The sequence below is a fragment of the Corvus cornix genome, chromosome 6 (genome assembly GCF_000738735.6).
Source record: "Corvus cornix cornix isolate S_Up_H32 chromosome 6, ASM73873v5, whole genome shotgun sequence".
Classification (NCBI taxonomy): domain Eukaryota; kingdom Metazoa; phylum Chordata; class Aves; order Passeriformes; family Corvidae; genus Corvus; species Corvus cornix.
Window position 1 is genome coordinate 20,370,185 of NC_046336.1, and position 12,661 is coordinate 20,382,845.

Below are 12,661 nucleotides of genomic sequence, written 5' to 3' on the forward strand. Positions count from 1 at the left end.
GATGCTCAGGCACAACAGCCACACTTCTCAGACCACAGCTGCAAGAACACAAGGCCTTCTGTGGCACAAGAGAGGGTAGACTTCCCACCCTGAACACCAAACCAAATAAAATACAAAAGATAAAGCATGTAAGGGCAAACAACAACAAAACCACACAAGACAGAAAAGATGTGATGACAAAGAAAAAAAGGGGTCAAGAGACAACCTTTTGATGAACACAATGAAAGAATCTTGGGGTATGACAAATATCTGCCAGTCCATATAAACAAAACGAAAAAGACAGGAACTGCTGAGTAAAGTTTTTTTCAGACAAAGTCACAATTTTAACAGACATCAAACTAAAAAAGTGACAAAACAGGTGGCTCAGGAAAAATTTGGAATACGATAGTATGAAACATTCAATTTTTACTGATAATAATTTCCTTGAAATTTTAACTTTTAATTTTTAAAGTCCTAAAAGTTTTTACTTTCTCTCTTTGAACAGTATTGAGTAGCCACTTGAGAATCTGGAATGAGAAGGGGACTCTTTTAGACTTTTTGAAAAGGTCAGGGCTAAGGGGGACATCAAAGATTTCTCTGTAAGTTCCTCAGTTTTCCTTCTACCTACACCAATGTGCAGGCCTCACTGATGCCAAGCTGTAACACGCCAACTGGACAGACTTCAGGCAGTGCTAGACCCTGTGCTTTAAAGTGAGAAAGGTTGCTTTGGGGTAGTTTTGGTGTTTGGTTTGTTTGAGGGGTTTTGTTTGTTTCGATTTTTTTTTTAAATTAAGATGATGTCTCATTGTCCCTACAGAAGTGACACGGCCAAGGCAAAAGGCCAAATGCATTACTCCAGGCTACAGAACTGCACTTATGTGGTCACAGAATTCTGGTTACTTAGAGAAGACAGTAAGATGGCATCTGCTTGCAGAAGAATGTCTTGATTACATCCTAAATGATAGGAGATATGGCAAAGAACTTTCCCATTTCCCAGTGCCTGCACAAGAAACAAATTCTGAAATGCTGACACGTTATGCTCCAACCCTAACCTTTGGAAATGTGTCTATAATCTAATGCATTCCCAAGTATTACAAATACTCTCTGGAACCAACAAATTTATACAGAGAGCAAAATGATTATTAGGTTAGTAGTAGCCAGAAGAATTTCTCTGTACAGAACTATCTACCCAGTGATTTCTGAAAAACAGGTGATAGACCATGAATTTAAGTTAGTAAGTAGGCTTCTTTTCACAATTTGTATCTGGCCATCTTCCAAACAGCACAAGAGAATCAAAAAGTACTTTTTTTGACATCTCAGTTAAGAAGACTAAATGTACTACACAAACCAGGTTTTGGAACATTGTATAAACACATTCCATGCACAACCTTAAAAAACACAGCTCATGAGGAAAGTATTAAAGAGCAAGACAGACAACTGAAAGCTCCCTACACATGCAGGATGAAAGATAAAATTTTAGAAGCAGGAAAAAGAATGAAATTCTACAGAAAAAGGAATGAAGAAAGAAGGAAAAAAATTCATGCACAGAAAGACAGATGTCTTGAAATATGACTTCTGATAACGAAATACACAAGTCTTTATAAAATCCCCATTAAGTTGGTTAATAATCATAAAATACTACACAATATCTCTCAATAGAAAGGTATTTTCTCATTAATACTTTATACTCTCAGGTTCTGTGAAGTCATATTTCAAAACATTCCTACTCTGTCTGGTCTGTACCTTTTTTATTGCCATATATGAGTCGCTCTTCAGATGGAGAGTCCAGAAAAAAAGGAAGTGAACGATGGAGAAAAAGGCGAGTGAGACAAAAAAAAAAAAGATATTTAACTTGGCAGTGGTAATAAAGAAGGAATGGAGAAGAAATGTGAAAAAAAATAAAATGGAAAATTGCAACACTTAAAAATGCATTCATCAAACAAGAAGTGGAATTGTTGAGAATATTTTAACATTTGACGATAAACAAGCGAAAGTTTGAAAGTCAACAGTTAAAAAAAAATCCAACCACACAGAAAGATAAAGCATAGACAGTACCTAGGTGGCATAAGAGATGCATCAAGCAAAGAAATTGTTAAAGGAGACAGAAGAATAAAATAATTCAAATTAGGAAACTACAGACATGGCATATGCAATCAACTGACAACTGCAACTACTCTGGCAGACATAAATCCTAACACCTCAGAATACCACCTAACCCTGCTTGGTGCAATTGCTTTATGTTCAGTTCAGTAGGTTTACTTGAATAAAAACCAGGAATTGACTGTTGGCAGGATCACTTTTGAGACTTCTTCCACATTTTCACGTTTCTGGCAACCATCTAAATGGCAGCAAAGTTGAAGTGGCTCAGAACCAATGCAATCCAATGTAAAACACACAGCTGCTTAGCACAACACTATTCTGCTATCAAATTTGAACACAGTAGCTATCAAATATTAAGAAAGGGGTTGTGTCTCTAATATCTTTATAAATGATCCTTTCATGTTCCTCAAAGGCTCCTGAAAGTTTCCTTCTTCCTCCCCCATCAACAACAATCCACCAGATCAGTTCTGTTATTAGTTAAAATGAAGGAAGTCTGAAAAATGTTTAGGTGTGACATTAAGCACCTCTGTAAAAAGGCCATCAAAACAAAGTGTGATATGCTAGGTCTTCATGTCAATGTTGCTTCCTAATCATCATGCTACAAACATCTCTTAACAGTCTACTGTATCACAGTTTAAGAGACAGAAAGATGTTATAATCCATTACATGGATACACATAATACAAAGTACAAATACAAGTTGTCCTTTAAACTCAAATGCAGACTTAACCTTGCATTCCAGACTTTATTTATAGTACTTTGCCATAAAAAATATTGTATCTAATGTTCTTCCACATCAACTCTTATTGAAGAGCAATCATTAAGAAATTTAGGGTATTATAATACATTTATTCTAAATACTAGCAAAGTAAGTTAGTATGTTTTAAATTTTAAATGCCAAGACATTTGGAGAACTTCCCACTAAAAGTTTGCTTATATAGAAATCAGATATGAGTATTTGCAAAAATTTGTTTTAAATAGAAATCACATATGAGGATTTGCAAAGGTTACTATTACTGCTTCTTGATCACAAACACAAACACAATTCCCTTCTCTGTCCTGCCAAAAGCATTGTTTTCTACAGAAAAATTTGAAGGTGGTTTTCTTCAAATGCCAGGCAATATTACACCAATCTAAGTTAATTACTGTTCACAAGTTATTACCACTAAGACAATTTATGTATCTTAAAGTAATCCTTACCGTCAAATTGATCTTCTCCCTCTGTCATCAGCTCATCATCAGAGCAAATGCTCAAAACATTCACCAACATTTCTGTTACTGTATAGGAAAAAATAAACCTTACTTCATTCTGTGTACAATTTAAAATATTTCCATGCACACAAGATACAGCTAGTCATGAGCAACTCTAGTGAATTAACTTCTCACACCACAGCCATTGTTCAGTAACCTCATTTCAGAGTAAATGTTTTTCTGGATGAGAGCTGTCACAGAATTTAAAAAGCTCAGAAAAATAAGCAGCTAAAAGTTATACAACTAAACAATCAAACAACACAAAGAACACCCCTCTCTTACAAGGAGTTCTTTTAGATAAGAAGACTTTTCTTGTAAATTAGTAGTTTTAACCTTAAGTTAAGTATTTGAACTAGTTTTTATGCAAACTTTACTTAAATATGAAAAATTTTGACTGCTCAAATTCAGGCTTAAATTGAAAAAGCTACTCTGTTCCTGACACCTGCAGGCATGTACCAGAAGCACTCAAGCAGAAAAATATTTGAATATAAATATGGGAGTTTGTCTTTTCAAACTCTCCTTAAATATATCAACATAGTGGATACAACTTTTGTGAGACAAGTATTTTTTTTTCTCCAGGAATATTCTTATTCTGCCACTCAATCTTTCCTACATATATCAGACTCTTTCTTAAAATATTCTAACCTTCCTCTACATAGAGTATTCAGAAACCTATCCAAAAGGCAGTTGGTTTAAAAACCCTGTAAATTGCTTCCTACATTTATTCATGACTAATTCATACAACCCCTGTGTCATCTGCTATGGCTGTATTCTTCATTCTTGGGAAAGAGTTAACTCCCTACCATAAAAGAAAAACCCAACCAAATTATTGTGATTTTGATCTGATCAGTGCAGACCAGACAACACTGACACTAAATCCTTCATCGAAAGTGGAAGCATGCATTTGTCCAAAGGCAAGGCTACCCTACAAGGGCCATGACTCCAGCAGTCTGAAGCATAGAGCAGGGCAATGAAACACTCAAACACTATTTAGTAAGTTGCTGGATGTCATTACCAGCAACACAACAAAAGCAAAATACACAGTATCAACCCTTTGCTGCTGAAAATGTTATCTACTGCATCATCAGGCAAGAAAGATAAAAACAAAATCTCCTTTCAAATGTCAGGTCCCTTCATTTAAACATAAAAGAAATTGTTGAGTGGGTTAACCACAGTAAGAAGTGTCCAAACTATTTGCATTTAACTGCTTACTAGAGACAACATAAGCAAATCCAGAATCCTAGGTTTTTACGTCCATAATACATAACTGCAAGAAATTGAAATTTTATTTATTTTATTTGAATTGAATTTGAACTAAATTAAAAATAATTTTTCAAAGAAATTTAAAGAGCTCTCCAGATCTCTTTTTCTGAAAAGAGCAGTTTCTGTCATGGAAGGATTTTAAACAGACCCAAATAGCCTCTAACCTCGTTGCTTGTCAACTGAGGACTACTTGGGGCCCCAGTGTCCTAGATTCAGAGTTATCATCTCTAGAGGGAAAAGAAAAGAAAAAAAGGAGGATCTGTTCTAAATTATCTTTTTTACAAGAAAAATTTTAACTGAAAAACTTATCTTCAATGAAGGTCAGTCTGTTATATCTACATAAGAAAGTTAACATTTTACACTAAAATCTCAATATAAACTTGTACCTATAACTATACAGGATTAATCATGTATATAACTTAGCATTTTGTACAATATGAACAATTTTAATAGTAACTTCAAAAGCAGTTCAAAGACACTACTTAACAATGAAGATGTACACCCTCAATGGAAATTACAATTTCTGTTAACATCTTAGCTATATTAGACACAATTCTAACTACCTTGACTTAAACAAGTGAAGAAAACAACACAAAAATAATGCAATTCATCTCTCATCAGTAAATATGTTTAAAAAAATAAAAATCTTCCCAACATGGATCTGGGAGATATAAGAAAGATATTAGTTGATGCATAACATCTACTAACCTTTTTCTCCAACAAATGGCAAAGACCATGTGAAAACATCCATAAAATTTGGTAGCCAGTAAGGATGAGGAGAACAATTGAACTGACGAATATTCATCACATTGTTTTCATATTTTAATACAGCAGCTAAAATGAAATTCAGACATTTTGAAAAGAATGTTTAAAACTTTTGAGTACCACTAATGTAAAGTCACAGGCTTGGTTTAGGTCTATTTATACTATAGACTAAAGAATCCCAGTGGTATTCCATTCTCTTTCTTTCACAGTATTTGCAGACAGATAACTAATGGAGCACTTAGGATTTTCACTGCATATGTTGCACTTTAAGGTACTGTTACATGTCAATAAAGGTCTGTATTACCGTATTTTAGGTCTACAATGAACAAAGGTTTTAAAAAGTCCTGAAAAGGCATAATTTCATTAACTTTAACAAAACTAACTCAGAACAGCAGTATATTCAGTATATGCAAATTCAGGTTTTATTCTTCATTTGTGTCTTCCCATGCTATAAGCCTGGAGTAAAACCATAGACATCTAGAAGACGAAGGAAAAGAGGAAGCATTAAGAAAAAAGACAAAAAACCAGAAGCATTCTAAAGCTAAACAAGCAGTTGACTACATTTTTCTATACTTACATTAGACTGGGATTAGCTCATGTGAAAAAAGCTTACATTAGACTGGGAATAGCTCATGTGAAAAAGGGTTGTATGAACACAGTATCCATAGAGATAGTGACAAAACTTAAAAAGCCAGTTGAAGATATTTTTACTTCCCCTTTACTTTGCAATTAGTGAAAATAAAAACAACTCATCTTTTCCTGTGTACAGTCATTCACCCTACAGAAGTGGTATGGGCTGGGGGTGGTTCCTCATAGGTGGGTGGAAGAAAATGCAATGTATTTAATAGAAAAAAAGGTGTTGGTTTCAAAGGAACACTACTTGAACATTTGGAGATCATTCATTCATCACATACTTGAAATGCCTTACTTTAATATCCTACTTGAATTTCAGCAGGCTTTATTTTTAATTTCTGTTGTTGAACTTTATTCTCATCTATGAATAACACTAATTCACAGCTAAGCTCTTCTCTGTAATTCTGACTTGTAAATCTTTCTCCACACTATTAAACATGCTTCTCATGTTCAACTCTGTCTTAGCAGAGAATGGACAGAAATGGATTCCTTGTTTTATACCTCCTAAATAATATTCCCATTGGCGATCAGTATTTTGATCACTACTTGCTCTTTCTTGATTTCCCATATACAGCCATTATGGGAATTATCATCACAGCTAAGATGCTCAGATGCCAAGATACACAATGCAAACCACCTTCCTTGCCCACTGAAGACAAGCAGAGGAATGCAAACTCATAGCACAGGGAAACCTTGCCTGACTGGATAACACCAGCTGATATAATCACAAGTACTAAATAGCAACAACTTTCATAAAGGAAACCTTTGCCCACACTTATGTTTCAAGGTACTCCTCTTAAAGGAGGTTGTCATTTATGGCTCTTCTTTATAACTTTCACTAATAGATTTTTTTCTGTCCTTCAGTTTCTTAATTGGCAAAAAGCTGTTGATATTAGATTATCTAGTTAGACAATTTTCTTTTATTGTTACATACAATTACTAATAACAAGTTCTTACCTTTATTATTGTAGACATCCAGGTAATTAGGTGCTGAAAAAATTGTTATTAAAGATGGGAACCCTGTAGTTTGACTTTTCCTGTACATTCTATAACTGCAAAACCAAACAAATTATATTACATCTTACAGCAAATAAGCAAACAATTTTCACACTGTGAATATTTCCTTGAAAGACACAAAGTACTCACCCTGCATCTTGTGCTTCATGTGCTCTAATGATTGACAACAAATTATTATTTTGCAAAAATTCACAAACTGCTGGATAGCTGTGAAATGAAAACAATGATGAGTAAAAGATATTCTCTTAAAATACGCAAGAAGAGACAGTACTAAAACACCCATGTAGATCATAGCATACTCTCACCTATAAAAGTATGAGCATCCTCTGACTGTATTATGACTGAAATGCTCGGGTGAATTTTCATTTCCAAAATCTTCTGAAGGATCTGACCACAGTAAGTCACACATTGGTCCAAATGCTGGAGGCTCTTTGAATCTATCTAACTGTTTAGAAAAAAGATGTAACAGCACAAAGACTCTTTAAATATTAAATTATTAAGTTTTACACATTTGTTAACCTACATATCCATCAATACCAAGCATTTTTAGAATAAATCCCAACCATATCAAAGAGAAGTAGTTTCTGTATAGTTTTTCCTCTCCTCCTCATGAAATAAGGCAGAGGCATGCCAAAAGAACCAAACCTGTTAAGAGCAATAAGATTTATTAGTTGTAAAAAGAAGGGAGATAACTTCCAGACTGATGGATATGTGTAATACAAGGTCAGGATACAGACAAGGAACAAAATGGTCCTTTTTCATGCACATGCCACATCTACCAATCTGGAGACACTACCAGGAATTAGCAAAGAGAAACAGTACAGAAAACAGGAATTATAAAAGAAAAGGATGGATAATTAGCACCAACTAGAAGAGACTAAATATATATTACAAAAAACTGCTAAAAATCCAAACTAACAAAAGAAAAAAAAAACCCACCCTGAAACACCCATCTCCATAATGGATCATTTAACAATGTAATGAAGATGACTGGCCCAGCTGTCTTAGATTGTTTTCATACAAGCTTTATTTTTCAGCTCTATCCCTGATGTAATGGGCCACAAGCATCTTGGGAGATGTCTGCATTTTCTCTCTTGCTTCTTCTTTACTGATTTTCACTTGAAACACCTGTTTTACCAGCCTGCAACTTTCCTAGTAGCCACAGTCAAAAAGGGCAGAAGTAAGGAGGAAAGCACGTTTGTTAACATAAAAGGAAAATACCCTGCTTAAGTAAGTTACAGGCAATTAATCTCTGCTGTCCCAGAAATGAAAGTAGATATCCCAGATTCAATGTAAAGTTTATTTTGTCTTTATGTAGCTGGAGTTTGTTCACAAGATGATTTTATCCAAGAAATGTAGGAACGGTTCTTTGATGGACAGTGCATTTATCTCACTTCACTTCCCATACCAAAGAAGATGACTTTGATGGTACTAGAGAACACTTAACTCTTCAGGACAGGCTCGAAGGGAGGTTTGGTGAGCACCTGGTGAATTTGAGTCTAACGGTCCATAGGAATCCATTCAAATATGGAACCAGCAGTAGTGCCAAGCTCTCTCATGCCCTGGAAAATCAGAGCTCCCGAGGCTGCCACCTGTAACATAAGTGGAAAGGTCCAGATCTTTACAAATTCCTGCCAGATAATGGTAAGGCAGGTATTAACTGAAGTTGTTGTTGGAATTTATTCAATATTAAAAATCCTGTGGTTTAACATTTCCCACACTGGATGATAAACCTGGTATGGAGTATTTCTTCCAGATTGAAGAAGTCAGTCCATCAACTTCTGCAAGTACCTGAATTTCTGTAGATTAAACCATCAAGTTTCTAAACCTCCAGCAATAAATTTGGGTCCAGAAGCTAACAGAGGCATTCACACAAGGAAGTTTCAACTGTTTGCTGATTGATGTTTCCTGCAATACAGAAAGCTGAAAGTCTAGAAAACATTTTTAAGAATTTTTCTTCAGTCTTCAAGGATTTTCCTTGTGACTTTGGCCAAATGGATAGAGACATTACAAATAAAAAGTTTTGGCTGCCTGCAATTAACACACCTCTCTCCCAAACTAATTTCTCATAGCATTCAAACAATAATGCAGCCATTTCCTGAAGGAAGGTCAGTTTGTAAAAAATAAATATACTTGCATATACTTATACTACATATACTTACTTACTTTCACACCAAATCTGTTTCTCCTTCACTAGACCATCAGACTAGACAGTCTACTAACTGGCATGGTTCTCAAGACATCTCAAAATTCAAGGAAATGTCACTTCAAGCTACTCAACCCAGATTGCATATATCAAATCAGAATAATCAACTTAAGGATTTCTCTATATTGGCACAGCACGAAAGTTAAAGGACGTGAGTCAATTCAAAACACTTGTTACTGATTAACTACTTCTGAATGTGCTTTGACAATGGCAAAACAGAATCTCAATACAAACTGGCTTAACGTTTTTCTAAGTATGATTAAGGTAACTGAGAGAGACAATTTTATTCAAGAATAAGAATCAATACACCTGGTGTTGGAACAGAACTAGGTAGTATATTTTTTTAATATACTATAAAATACTTAAATCTAAATTATTTTCTGGTACTATGCAGTCAGGACAACTAAACTGACACGTATGAATGTTGCAATTCAGAAGTACCAAAACCTGAGAGGCAGATTAAGGTACAGCAAATTAAAACAATTTTACTTTTGAGGCAAAAGACCTTCACAGAAGTTTCACACAGGGACACCAGTTTTAATTAATCTGTCCTAATTTTCCTTGAGAACTATCAGCTAATAAAGCCTACGGAACAAGATGAAGGCCAGTGAAGAGTGGCAGTCATCTTACATATTACTGAACAAAAGGAAATTTCAGCAGGCCACAGAAAGGAAGCGAGGTATTACAAAGACAGATTCCCAGTAGTGCCACCATATATTTCAAGGCAATTAGCTGACCAAGTCTTATATCACCAAGAGCTAAACAAAAGAAGGATCATCTGCTGTAAATGGGGAAAAAAACTCAGTCTCTCTTTTTTAGAGTCACCATAATCTCACCTGGATACTTCCTTCTTTCTAAAATACTAGGCTTAAAAATCACAATTCCTGGCATTTTGTTTCAGTAGAAGTCTTGGCAGTGTAAATGATCAACTAAACACCATCTCTAAGTTGATGTGTCTGAAAGAGACACTCTTTACCAAGACAATCAGAACATTTGTGGAAGTGATGTTCAGAGAATAAAAATCAGATTACTTCAAGATTCACAAACTTCCATTTTGGCAGAAATGAGAAGCATCTACAACAACCTCTCTGGTTAGGATTCACTATCATGCCTAGTGTGATAGCTGTCCCCTTCTGGAAGTAAATTTATGACCGCAAAAATAATAATTTAAATTGTGTAGTTTAATCACCTTCCTGCATATCAATACTGATGAAAGACTTCATCCAGAAGAAATTGCACCCTGCATACAACTTTTTTCTTAGGTGATTCCTGCACTATTTATAGAGCTGTGATTTCCCTTTTATGCCAAATAATTACATCCTTGCAGCAAAGACCTCTCCTTAATAAGAACTTCTGCTAATAAACCAGAAGGCTTGAAATATTATACAATTGTCTTGATTGTTTACAGAAGTAATTTCACACACCTCACTTGTACTCCAAGTATATGATTTTTTCCTAGATACAAAACGAGCATTTCACATCACCCATTTAATTTAAATACATTAAAAATATCAGTGCATGCCAAGGTCTAATGCAGCCCAATTGAAGCTGCTGCCAATCCATGAATAGCGCCTTTTTCAGGTTACCAGATGATTCTTTAAAAACAAAAAAGGCCCAAGGAACAGTTCTATTAACACTGCCTTACATTTATAAACATGTTTTTCATCAGAACAAAATACAATGCAGATTTTCATATATGCATATAAACATTTCACCGTAATGTAGCCTTGAACATTAGAGAAGCACATCTGAAAGTACAGGCCAAGACAAGAGAATTACCTTTTAGTTTAATTTACTTGACACTTTGAAACCTGATTAGCTGCAAGACTGAGTCTACCAGAAAAATTAACCACAGTCCTGTTAAGACAGTGGCTTTCCAAAGTGTTTTTCCAGAATATGGTTTCTTTAAATTACTTTCCAAAAAGCCTTGACCACGGTTCTTTTCATCTGTATAGTGAGAAGTACTAAGGCATTGTCAGAATGGCACTGTTTAGTCTCTTTGCTTTCTTACTTCTCTCTCTCTCTGCACAATGCATATGGATTTCTGTACACGTTAGTATTTCCTTTGACAATGCAATGTGCCTCAGTACATTTTCCCACTTACACCACTGCTCTTGTAAATATACTTCCTCTCTGTTTCTACCATTTTCTTCTCCTCTCACATCACTCTGCTTGGCAGTGTAACATCTGTAAGTGAAATAAACTGACATTGGAGGCTCTGAAATTGTCCAATCAGTACAAAAAACCCCTAATGAATAAATATGGTGAATTCAGAAATGAGATTCAACTGGACAGCCTACAAATTTGAGGAAAGGGAGAGGTAAAAAAGAAAAATGAAGCACAAATAAAAGAGAAAATGCTAAGAAAATGAGAAATGCAATTAATGAAGATAAAAAGACAAAATAGGCTGTCAATATATACTTTTATACACTATAAAAGCAATTTAGGAGCATGCTTTTACTTTCTCTCTGACATTTAGATTTTTTTACAAATAGGCCCCCATGTACCATCTTCCATAGGTGGATAAACCACATTTTTTCTTCCATCCTTACCTAGAATCCCAAAGCTTTCTTAGAACTACCTATGTATATTTTAAGCTGAAATAATCTACATTTTAGCTGTTCCTAATCACAACAGGAACGGTTTTGATTTCCAAATGCGGCAGTCAAGATGTCAGCTAAGTTAACTTAAAGAAGTCTAAAAGGAGTATGCAAAAAGGAAAGCAATGGACTTTGAAAATTCCCATCTGATGCAATCTCCACCTGACAAGTCATCCATGCAAGTAGAAAGCACGTTATTAGAAACAGATACCTCATGTCATCACAATCTTCTGCCCTTTAAATTGCACATCACTACTTAGTATTTCCATTGTATAATTTTTAAAAAACTTTTTAAATTCTTCTTATGAATATGCTCAGCACATTTACCACAGTGAGAAGTACTCAACTGTTACTCAAATGCCTACCAAATTTGCCATTTTAAACAGCAATCTGAATTTCTACTAAATACTGCAACATCTCACTTTGTCAAAACTAAAATCCATATATCTAAGACAGTAAAAATTTTTTCAAAGAAATTCGAGAATAATTGAAATATGATGTTAGATATAGTAAACAATTCTAAGACTACAATTAATTTCAACAAATTCTCTCCTGGAAGCCATGAGAACACTAGCTCTTATCTGGAAAGAAATACAATGGATTGCTTTGATTGGATATGAAACTCTTCACATGTAATACCTGTCTCAGAAAACTACGTGGGGATTTTGAGGGTTCCTTTCTGTTGTGTTTTGTAACAGTCCCAGCCTGTCCCAATGAAGCCTACTAATGAAAAATGCACTAGATAATCTATGAGTTTTTAATTATGATACTACTTAGCCTACATTTCAGTTCCAGATTTACACTTCAACAAGAGACAAGAACAGAAAATATACTGACAACTTCATAAA

General features: G+C 34.8%; 1 protein-coding gene across 10 annotated transcripts in view; it reads right to left on the reverse strand.

The window, feature by feature from the left end:
* PPP3CB (protein phosphatase 3 catalytic subunit beta) overlaps positions 1-12,661 on the reverse strand; it is a 47,121-nt gene that overhangs the window by 17,948 nt on the left and 16,512 nt on the right. For 6 of the 10 annotated variants that reach the window (XM_039554137.1, XM_039554134.1, XM_039554132.1 and 3 more), the window contains exons 6-10: positions 7,313-7,452; positions 7,137-7,214; positions 6,948-7,042; positions 5,301-5,426; positions 3,279-3,356 (exon numbers count right to left, since the gene is read on the reverse strand). In XM_039554137.1, the coding sequence (XP_039410071.1) occupies positions 3,279-3,356; positions 5,301-5,426; positions 6,948-7,042; positions 7,137-7,214; positions 7,313-7,452 (517 nt within the window). Of the gene's footprint in view, positions 1-1,722; positions 1,750-3,278; positions 3,357-5,300; positions 5,427-6,947; positions 7,043-7,136; positions 7,215-7,312; positions 7,453-12,661 lie in introns of all 10 variants that reach the window. The other 4 variants (XR_005602202.1, XM_039554135.1, XM_039554130.1 and 1 more) reach the window with 1 other exon arrangement.